The sequence below is a fragment of the Diachasmimorpha longicaudata genome, unplaced genomic scaffold, assembly GCF_034640455.1.
Source record: "Diachasmimorpha longicaudata isolate KC_UGA_2023 unplaced genomic scaffold, iyDiaLong2 ctg00000134.1, whole genome shotgun sequence".
Taxonomy (NCBI): domain Eukaryota; kingdom Metazoa; phylum Arthropoda; class Insecta; order Hymenoptera; family Braconidae; genus Diachasmimorpha; species Diachasmimorpha longicaudata.
Window position 1 is genome coordinate 45,988 of NW_026973945.1, and position 11,392 is coordinate 57,379.

The following is an 11,392-nucleotide window of genomic DNA, read 5'->3' on the forward strand; positions in this document are numbered from 1 at the left end:
TTGGCCTCGGGATTTCATCAAATCCCTATGGATGTCAAATCGCGGCATAAAACGGCTTTCTCAACCCCCTTTGGATTCTTCGAATTTAATAAAATGCCTTTTGGACTCAAAACCGCTCCAGCTACATTCCAGTGCATGATGGACATGGTGCTATGAGGGCTTCAAGAAATTGAGCTTTTTGTCTACATGGACGATATCGTTGTCTATGCGACTTCCTTGGAAGAACACGCTCGTAAATTGAAATCGCTAATGGCATGTCTTCGAGACGCAGGTTTAACTCTTCAACCTGAAAAATGCCATTTCCTTCGAAAAGAATTAATTTACTTAGGTCATCAAATCACAGACCAAGGTGTAAAACCTGATCCGGGAAAAATAAAAGCTATTAAAAATTTCCCCATCCCCAAAACTAGGAAAAACATAAAACAATTGCTTGGCCTCGTCGGTTATTACAGGCGTTTCAGTAAAGATATGGCTCGAATCGCCAAACCACTCACCCGCCTGTTGAAAAAACAAAACGCTTTTGTCTGGGATAATTCAGCAAAAGATGTTTTTCAAAAACTATGCGACATCCTTTGCTCTGTACCCCTACTTCAATACCCGAAATTCACAGAACCATTTCTCGTTACAACTGATGTCTCAAATTACACGATAGGGGCTGTACTCAGTCAAGGTCCTGTAGGTAAAGACCTTCCAATTGCCTACGCGTCCAGGACTTTGAGTGAGACGGAAACGAGGTACTCTACCACTGAAAAGGAGCTTTTGGCTATCATTTTCGCAGTAGAACATTTTCCACCCTATCTATATGGCCACCAATTTACCCTTATCACGGACCATCGCCCACTGGTTTGGCTCCACAACACCAAGGACCCTACATCTAAATTAATGCGCTGGAAAATTCGCTTGAATGAATACGACCATACCACCATTTACAAGCCTGGAAAAATAAATTCCAATGCCGATGCCCTGTCCCGCAACCCTCTTGACAAATATACCTTACCTGAAACCCACACCTATTGGACGGAAAATGTAGAGTCTGAAACCTCTTATCCCAGGGATTTGAAAGGGATGCTCACCTGCGCAGGTGAGTCACCCCTTCCAAAACTCAATGAGGATGAGCTTTCAAGTGGAGAACAGGACTTTCATAATATTGAAAAATCAGTCGGTACTTTATTCCTGGTGCGCGGGATCATTGTACCTAGTTGTAATGAGATCGTGGACAAACCCTTGAAAACACATAATATAAAATCACTCATCCTTCATATCGACAATGACGACGACAGCCAATCAGCAGGGAAAAAATGAAGAAGATACATCGACTTCACTCCAGCGAGATCGCTCTGTTCCATCCTCCTGTTCGCTAACGGTGAATTCCTCCGGGTCACCGCTTCAGGAACTGGGCAGGGGAGTGAAACGTGGAGCCACTGAACGATTCGACCTGCGAGCCGTGGAAACATGCTCCAAGAAGTGGGCTCCGGACTCAGGCGGGTGTTCAGCCTCCACCGACGCAGGAAATCACCAAGAACATCCTGACAAACCTCATCAACCTACCTTGAACCCGATCTCTATTAATAGTATCAATCTAGAGTCAATTCAAAAGGACAAACCACCCGAGGGACAGACCCCTCGGCCTCGGCCTTTTTTGTTCAAGAAAAGAACAAAATGGCGAAACTATCAAAAACATGACAATTCAACGATGTATTTATCAATAAATTATTATACACAAAATAATATCTTGCCATTATTGTCTTGCCCATAATTATCGTGAATGACTCCGAGAAACAACATCGCTGTTTGAACGATGCTGTAATGGCGCGGCCTACCGTTAAGTCGTGTAGCGCCACCTCGATGGCTTCATTAGCGGGGACAGTAGTTTGGCTGAGTGTCAGGGGGCTGCTCGGGGGTGAAATCGTGTCGGTAACGTGGAGAAACTGGCGTCAGTTAAACCCCCAGAACTGAGCCACTACTTTGGTCTATCCTCTTTGCAAGAGATCTCCTAGAATTTTTGGCACCTCAGCGTGTTCCGCCATATTGCATTCGTCTTCCTCCAGTATGATCCAATGTAGATCATCATTGGATCAATTAACCTATTGAATTACTTATTTATCGTGAATAATGAATTGAAAAAAAAGCATACAAAGCCAACTGGAAAATTTTCCTTTATGTTAAATTTCAGTATTTGTTGAATCTTCAGTTTTAAATGTAATAATTCATCGACTGAATTTGAAGAAACCGTTTGGAAATAATAAGCATAAAAATCAACGAAATAGCCATCACAATTGTTACATTTATTCCCTTAAAAAAAAAACGACGAAATGAAATTGCTATTTACATTCGTACGGTGCTTAGCGTTTACAATATTGAATAGAAAAACAAAATATTGTATTGATTTAGTACTTTTGTAAGATGACAAAGGGATTTACGAATGCGTGCTAGTCATCGTTTTTTCAAATATTGTATTTTAGATCTTGATTAAAAGGTAAGAAAGAATTTGTTAATTTCATACTCTAGTTTTATTCTTTCCCGCCTCCATTTTTCTCTAACACTGTGGGGACCCTAGGGTCTGCATGTCGCCATTTTCTCCCCGCCAGGCGTTCACCTAAACCTAACCTAAATCCTAAGTCCTCCACGTGCAGAACATCAATCGTATTGTGTTAGAAGTGTTGAGTATTTTTTTTCATTGAAAAATGACAAACAAGTCACTGAAACGGAAAAGGGAAATGGAAAATGTGAAGCAAGGAATACCTAAGGACGAGGGAGAAGTCCTTCCTGCTAAGAGGTCGTCAGATGAGCCACCAGTTAAAAGGGTTGGTTGTTCATGTCATTTCGATGTCATTATTGGAATATTATTCAGAAGAAGAAAAGATTGGAATTGAGTTTTTTTGTTCGATCTAAATTCATCTCTTGAGAGATCGATGGAACATTCATTAATAATGCAACAAAAACAACAGACGAGTGTATAGGATTTCTATGTAATCATACAATTTATTGTAGAGCTTATGATGCAAGTGCGTTGTCCTGATATAAAATCCAAACTGTTGACTTTCTTCCATACTCCTGATAGATACAGCAAGAGAAACGGATAATTGTCAATCGTTTATAACTCGACACCAGTGGAATGAAAATATCATTGAAATGAAAACAAATTTTTTTATTTCAAAAACTCAAAACTGAGATCTGATGTATTCAAATTCCGTGGTTCATTCAGCAGATAACGCTGAGCGAACTAAGGTCACTCTGTTTCATCCACCTCTTTACTTCCAGGAAAAATGGACGAACCGACAAAGGGTCTTGGTCTTCGCGTCCAGAGGGATAAATCATCGAGACCGTCACTTGATGGAGGATTTGAAGTCACTCATGCCTCATCATCGAACAGAAGCTAAAATGGAAAGGCAGAAGAACCTCCAGGTGGTGAACGAGATTTGCGAAGCCAAAAATTGTAACAAGGCGGTTTTATTCGAAGGGAGGAGGAAGAGAGATCTCTACATGTGGTTTTCAAATGTCAAAAGTGGTCCCTCTGCCAAATTTTTGGTTGAGAATAGTAAGTTAATCTGGCAATTCCATATTGTCTTTTCAAATTTATTTCCTACTTCTGTCCTAATCTTTGAATTTCTATTTTCCAATGAGGTTTTGATTTTTTGCTTTTTTTTTTTTCATTTTCTCATTTTAATTCATTAACTTTTTGAAACGTTCAAATTTATTTAAACTATCAATTTTCACAGTTTACACAATGGGAGAAATGAAAGTGACAGGCAATTGCCTAAAGGGATCACGTCCAATTCTCTCCTTCGATGAGAACTTTTCAAAAAATCCTCACTACGCCCTCCTGCGAGAGTTGTTCACCCAGATATTTGGTGTGCCCAACCACCACCCCAAAAGCAAGCCCTTCTTCGACCACATCTACACATTCAGCGTCCTGGACAACAGGATATACTTCAGAAACTACCAGATCCTGACTGAAGATGGAGGATTAGCAGAAATAGGTCCCAGATTTATTTTAAATCCAGTGAAAATATTCGCCGGGAGTTTCGGGGGAGAAACCCTCTGGGACAACTACTTTTACATCTCTCCAGCGAAGTATCGTCAAGCCGTCAATAAGAAAGCTGGTGGAAAGTATATAAATAGACTCGAGCAGAAGACGGCACAGAAGGCGCACAAGCCTGAGGTCTCGTATGCGTTTAATCCATTGGATGACATATTTAAATGAGAACCATTGGTGAAGGCCCCACTCCGGGGCAATCCCCGGACGCGCCACTCAACGCCATTTTTATGTCCCCAAATAGTTTTTTTCAATTTTTGGGTGTAGGATTCGTTTGTTGGAGTCTGACAATCACAAACGATAAAAGTAGTCTGACAATCACCGACTAACGACTGTCAAACGACCTGTCTAAATGACATAGTTAATTGTCATTAATGAGTAGCCAACGGCACACAGCGTCACGCATGGCGTCCCGAGGTACTTGTCGACGGTTTCGGTCAACGAGGAATCGACTTAGTAGAAGTTCACGTCAATATTAGTAATGATCCCGGCGGTGGGAGGCGCCACCGTCGATTCTGGCGGCCGGCGGCGACAGAAAGTTTCATATATAGATAGCGGACGGGTGATTTCCTTCTGCATTGTAATGAAAATTACAATACAAGGATGATTTTATATCAATTATTTATTTTTCCATACAAATTATAAACATGTTTTACAAATACTGTACATATACTGAATTCTATTATACTTTTAAACCTCTAAATTAATGATATATCATTTTGCTCCATTCTCATTACCTCTCCGTCACTTCAATTATTTTCATTTACTCATTAAATCAATTACTTTGATCCTCGCTTCGTTTCATTTACGATGATATAATATACAGGTAGATTTTTTTGTTATTCACGAATTTTCCGTCAATATTCTGTTTGAATTTAAGTTTCTCCGTTTCATTAAAACTTTTGCTTTTTCATTAATACTTTATGATCAAGCTCAATTCTTTGATATGGCAGTTCCAGGATATGAGGAAAAATATGAAGTGAATGAAATTGAAATTTTTAAATTTTTCGGTGTATTTAGTTTCAGCCAATTTGTTAATTACTCCAGGGACAACTTCTGCCCAGTTTCCTTTTATCGAAATGGCATTACACTCTCACAAAATATATAATAAAAAATACACTCAGGTAAGCCTAAAAAAAAAAAAAAAATTAACGCAAGTGGTTTACTATCGTTGGATGCTTCTTAAAAAAAGGAAACACAAATGTATTACTTTCTTTTCCACGTTGAGATAATCAAAAACCAAAGTTTCTTATGATAGAAAAAAAAGGTGAATTGGAACTTGAACAATGTTTCATGGTCGTTAAACATCATTATTTACATAGTTTCTTATTCCTTTTCAATAAAGTCTGACTGCACTATTAGATCGTCTCATGTATACAATTCGAGATTGTGATTTTTCAAAATATTTCTTTTTCTTTCGACTCTAAATTACACTTTTATTTGCATCTCTGTCCAGTTTTTTAATTCAATTTCGATATCATCAATATAGAGTGAGAGAGTACTATTTTCTATCTTCACAGAAGACATAGATAAATATATATTTTCATAAACTTTTTTTTCTTATAAATGTAATTCACTTATTTTTTTAAATCATTACCCATTACTGTTAATAATATTCGTCTCGGTGCTCATTCACATTTTCATTTTCATGTACTTCTGCCATCGATTATCGTCGAATTACAATGAAAGATGGAAGATGTTTTTTTTATCATCAACATTTTTTATACTAATTTTTACAATCGTCTAAATACCAGTGAGAACTCTAAATTTTTTCAATATATTTCATATAGACAATTTTTTTTCAACTCCAGTGACATTTCAACGATTGTAATTTGAACTGAAATAATTTTTTAATTTTTCAAATGATTAATTTTTTGTATAAAAAATAGCTGCACTCAATTGATACGAAAAATATAACAATAACTAAGAAGTACAAAAGCTGACAATTTATCATTCTTCAATCGTAATTTAATTAATTATCGATCAAATAAAAATTGTCCTTTCTTATTCAGGCGAATGGAAAACAACCATTGAAGACAAATAATTGCAATAATTCACTCTATCATCGTCTGGCCCTGAATAAAAAAGAATCTATTTTCTGATTAAAGAGAGATCAAAATACATTGCCACTTGTTTCATAAAAGTTAGTTTACAGTAACAATACAATAATTAATCTTAATGTATTCCTAAAAGTATATGTCCTGATAAGGTTTCCACTTCGAACTATCCTTGTGCTTTTCTACCAGGAGAGCAATAGCCAGGGCGACTTGTGGCATGTTTTGATTAATTGGTCATTCATGATGGAAGATAGTTCTGGAGCAGCAGTCTCAATACTAAAAATGACTTCTCTAGGAATCTCCCATACCAGTTCATTCGCATGATAATCTTTGTCAGCTCTGATCCCAAGGTCCTGCGAAGCCTGCAAATTCAGTGATGCTGACACCTTCAATTTTCGCTCCATGACTTTGCAACCACTCGACAAACTGCTGTATCGCTGATGCACGTGGTGTTGTTGGCGTTGTCTTCATCTCTTCGAGGCGCTGAATCTTTTCCATAAATCGAGAAAATTTCCAGATAACTTTCCCATAGTCTCGTGGTGTATGTAGGATCGTTGCATACTTGAAATTCAACAAATGGTTAATGAGAATAGCAGTACAATGAGCGTGGAGAGCATTGTCACAAGATCTTAGGGATGAGAAACTTTGCCAAGAGATGTAAAAAACTAATAAACTCAAATTTTCTGGGAGACAAGTTTTCTCCATTGATTCATCTAAATGTCTTCGACCTCTCTCAATGATTGAACTATTAAAAATACTGATAGAGTAAACAATTGGCACTTTAGAATAGTCACATCTGAGTAACCTTTCCCAATGCTGATTAACCTCCCTGCGATTAATTTGCTGAATTGTCTTTGCTGATGAAAGATTACTTCGAAGAGACCGATGGCATTTCTTTCTACCCATTTCAGATACAATGGTTAGACTGATTTGTGGATAGATTTTAAGTAGTTGTGAATGAGGAAGGCAACTTTGGTGCTTGGGTGAGAGATGAGCTTTAGGATGTTGAATGAGGAAATTTTTAACTTTTTCAGGGCTTTCACAAAGGGGGTGTGTTCAGAACCAGAAAATATGTGATAGGGTTTCGGGAAGGTGACATTTACAGAGTGGAGAGTTGACTATATTTTTGCGGAAGAGGCTGTCGTTGAGGTTGAAATGGTTGGATCTCATTCTAGAGATTGAGGAGATTTGGGGTCTGTCAATACCTAAGGAGTGGAACCAGGGGGGTGGGTGAAAACCTTTGTAGAAGTGTTTAAAGTAGAGGGAGCCTTTACGGATGCTTTGGGTTCTGAGGAGTTTGGCGGTTTTGGCTTTCAGGCTCCTCGAGAAAGATTCTCTGAAGTCAGAGTGGGGGATGCAGGTGTTATGAAAGATGCCGTTGGTAGTGGCCTCTTTGGCGTGACGATCAGCTAATTCATTGCCTGGGATTCCCGCGTGGGAGGGAATCCAGATGAGAGAGATGTGGTATCCATTGAGGGAGAGATTTGAGTAGAGTTTGAGGATTTCATAGACTATGTGAGAGGAAGATTTTTGGTTTGAAAGATGGGATAGGGCTGTCAGAACGCTGAGGGAGTCTGAGAGGATAACGGAGCATTCGATTTTAAGGGAATCAATGGTTTGGAGGGAAGTTAATAAGGCTAGGGCTTTCGCTGTAAAAATCGAGGCATAAGAAGTTATCTTGTGTTTGATGACGGTATCTTTAGAGGGGACAACGACTGCAAAGGCCACATAGGAGCCCTCACGTGTTTTCGACCCATCAGTGTAAATTTGAGTGTGGAGGTCAAAATTGTTCTTAGATAACTCATCAGACAGGGTGGTAGTTATGTTTTTGGCATTCTTTAAAGAATGGCCAATGGAAGTGTTGATTAGAGGCGGGGAATTGATGAGAGAGAACGGAAATTGGTAAGGGTTAGCTAGGGAGTGGGAGTGAATTCGGTGCTTGTGCTGTAAGAGTTTGGTGTACGAGCGGTAAATGGGGAAATCAGTTTTTATGTTATGGATGTTGGAGTTTTTCCTAGAAAGAATCGAGTGTAGGGAGGCGAGCATGTCGAGAGCAGGATGGAGTGATTGGGAGAAACATTTAGCCATATACCTATTCGAAAGTTGGGAAATGACGTAGATTTAGAGGGGGTTCAGCAGCTTCAGCAAGGATAACGTTCGTGGGGGTAGAATTTCTAAGACCAATAGCAAAACGGAGGGCTTTGTATTGAAGCTTGTTGAGTTTGTCGAAGTGAGAGAAGTTTGAGTACCGAAGAATGTGACTGTCATATTCTATGGAGCTCCGAATTAGACCTCTGTAGAAGGTGATGAGATTATTGGGGTGTGCCCGATACCAGGTTTTTCTGAGGGATTTGATGAGTGAAATAACTTTGGTACATTTACTGGTTAAGGCTGAGATGTGAGGGGAGAAGGAGAACCGGAAATCCAAGGTGACCCCAAGAAATTTGGTGGTTTCTTTGGCTTGAATGAGAGTGTCGTTGATAGAGATGTGGTGGTCGGAAGGGATGAAGTGTTTTTTAGAAAAGATGATTAGGTGAGATTTTTCAGGGGAGATTTCAAGGTTTCTGGCAGATTGATGATTGGCTATGGAATTGGTTGCTTCTTCTACAGATTCCAAACAAGAGGAGAGGTTGGAGTTGCGAGAAAAGATTACGAGGTCGTCGGCGAAGGCGATAGATTCAGCCTGGAACTGGTGAAGTTGGGGTAGGAAAGAAGTATAAATGTTAAATAGGGTAGGGGCCGTTGAGCTCACCTTGTGTCACGAAGTAGAGTTGGCGGAAAGCTAGTAGGAAGTAGACGAAGTCAGCTAATTTTTGGGGTATTCCTATACAGGCTAGGTCATTGTATAAAGTGAGGGGGTTGACGTTGTCAAATGCTCCCTTTATGTCGATGAAGACACATGCAGTGAATTGGTTGGATGCGAAAACTGTAAGGATTTCGGTGCTTAAGATAGAGAGGTTGTCAGCGCAGGATCGGAGTTTTCTGAAACCGAAGTGATTATTGGGCAGAACTTGTTCAGTTTCTAGCCACCACATGAGGCGGTTGGCTATTAATTTTCCGAGAAGTTTCACGGTGCAGGAAGCAAGGGATATGGAACGAAATTTGCCCGGGGTATTTTTGGGGAGAAGGAATACTAACAATTTTGTCCAAGAATCTGGAAATTGGCCGGAGTTAAGGAGGGAGTTGAAGATGTCTAGAAGACAGTTTTTGTAGGAGTTAGGGATTTTTTACAAAAGAAACTAGTCGATTTTATCCAGGCCTGGAAAAGAGGTGTTTTTAGTAGCGGAGAGAGCATGTTTGAGTTCATGTGGGCTGAACTCTTTTTGAAGAAAGGTGTTGCTTTGGAAGGGGGGCGGGGGGGGGGATGTAGTTGGGCGGGAGTTTGGGACAGAAGTCGAAGATGAAATGCCGCATTTGATCGGCAGATTCATTGTCTTGATGAGGAAAATTTGTGGAGGTGTATGCCTTGCGGTTTTTGAACTACTTGATTTTTTGCCAGACTAGGTTAATGGGGGTGTCTCTACTTAGGGATTCACAAAATGTGGACCAGCCTTTTAATTTTTCTTTTCTGAGGGTGAGTTTGGTAAGGGCAGATTGGTTTTTCATCGCAATGTAGTGGTCTAGACAAATGGCTTTTCTGAAAAGGGATGTGTCCTTCCTTCTGAGGGTGACGGCATGTGAGCAGTTTTCGTTCCACCAGGGAGCTGGGGGAGAGGATCTGCGGTTACTTTTGTTGAAGTATTTAGACGAGTCCTTGGGTTTTGGAGACGAGACTTGGATTGCTAACATAATGACGTCAATTAAGGATTCGTATTTGAGTTGGGGGACATGGAATTTGGAGTATTGTTAATGAGGTTTTCATTAGCTTCACGGTAGTCTTGGAAGGCATCCTAATCTACCTTGGAGTGGTTGATTTTGTAGGAAAAACGTTTGAATTTGTCGGGAGGAACGTTCAGAAGAGTGGCAATGGGGTAGTGGTCGCTACCCATGTGGTCTTTAAGAACATGCCAAGAAGATTGGAGAGCTATATTGGGGGATGATAGAGTGAGGTCAAGGCATGAGGGGGGCGAGTTGGGGGGAGTGATTCGGGTGAGAGAGCCATCGTTCACGGGTAAGAGATTGGAGTTCGCAAGAGCTTCTAGGAGTTCAGAGCCAGGGGGACAGGAATGGGAGCTACCCCAAGCCTCTGAGTGGGAGTTGAAGTCCCTAGCTATGATGGAAGCGTGGGCATTGGCGGATTTGGAGAAAAGTTGAGACCATTTTGAGGAGTGAACTCTGGCGTGGGGGTTTTTGTAAAGAGAGAAGATAGCTAGGGGTCCATCTTTGGAGGAGATATTAATGCCAATGACGTGGAGGTTTGGGGAGATGAGGTTAAGGTTAGGAATTCGGGTGAAGCGTATAGATTCTTTGATCGCGATGGCAATGCCACCCCCCTGTTGGTTTAGAAGGTCATCTCTGTAGAGATAAAAGCCGCGGAGGGCGGTGTGAGGATGAGAGGGTTTGAGCCAGGTTTCAGAAAGGATAATGACATCATAGTTGAAGGCAATATTTTGGAGGTCACCTAGCTTTGGTCTAAGACTGCGGGCATTCCATTGCAAGATTTTGAGTCCAGGGCAGGCAGAATTAGTTGAGGTTGTAAAGTTCGCCGGGGCGGACAGGGAAGAGGAAGGGAGGTTTGAAGTGGGGGTGGTCTGCGAGAACGGTTGATATAGGTTAGAGATGTGGGCGACTTTGTTGGTGCGGCCAAAACTTTCAACTAAAGCAGCGAGTTTATGGAGGAAGAGATCGAGGAAGCTTCTAATTTGGTCAAGGACCTGAGAAAGGTCGAAAGAGGGTTGATGGGGAGGATATCTCATTTCTGTAGGAGGAGGAAGGTTGGAATAGTTAGCACCATTTGGAGAAATAAGGAGCGATAAGCGATAAAATCTGAATTAAAATTATCAAGGAACACTCGTTGTAGCACTGTAATGTATTTCTACTTTTAGTAACTGGTAGCTTCATCTCATCCAAAGAGGATAGACTAAAGTAGAGGCTCCGTTCTGGGGATTTGAGTGACGCCAGGCACTCCACGTTACCCACGTGATTTCACCCCAGCGGAAACGGGGCACCACGAGTACACTAAAGCCGACGGAATTAAAAAAACTCCCTTCAATCTCACTAAATGATATCAAATTCGTTAGAAATTCCTCAAATTTTCTAATTGATATCGGATCACAATTAAATTTAAACAAGAGGGAAGTGGTGAACTCAAAAGCCATTATCGATTCTAATATTAAATACGAAGTAATAGGGATCGGCT

The 11,392-nt window shown here is 40.5% G+C and overlaps 1 protein-coding gene across 1 annotated transcript; it reads left to right on the top strand.

The window, feature by feature from the left end:
* The first annotated feature begins 2,590 nt into the window (after positions 1 to 2,590).
* Positions 2,591 to 4,739, top strand: LOC135171993 (ribosome biogenesis protein BRX1 homolog). The gene is made up of 3 exons (XM_064138388.1): positions 2,591 to 2,804; positions 3,262 to 3,538; positions 3,720 to 4,739. Exons 1-3 carry the CDS (start codon positions 2,685 to 2,687, stop codon positions 4,202 to 4,204), a joined length of 882 nt encoding a protein of 293 aa, XP_063994458.1. The 5' UTR covers positions 2,591 to 2,684; the 3' UTR covers positions 4,205 to 4,739.
* The last annotated feature ends 6,653 nt before the right edge of the window (positions 4,740 to 11,392 follow it).

Coding starts and splice junctions, on each gene's coding strand:
- LOC135171993 (XM_064138388.1), top strand. CDS start 2,685: ATGACAAACAAGTCACTGAAACGGAAAAGGGAAATGGAAAATGTGAAG. Junction 2,805..3,261: donor ATGAGCCACCAGTTAAAAGG/GTTGGTTGTTCA, acceptor CTTTACTTCCAG/GAAAAATGGACGAACCGACA. Junction 3,539..3,719: donor CAAATTTTTGGTTGAGAATA/GTAAGTTAATCT, acceptor CAATTTTCACAG/TTTACACAATGGGAGAAATG.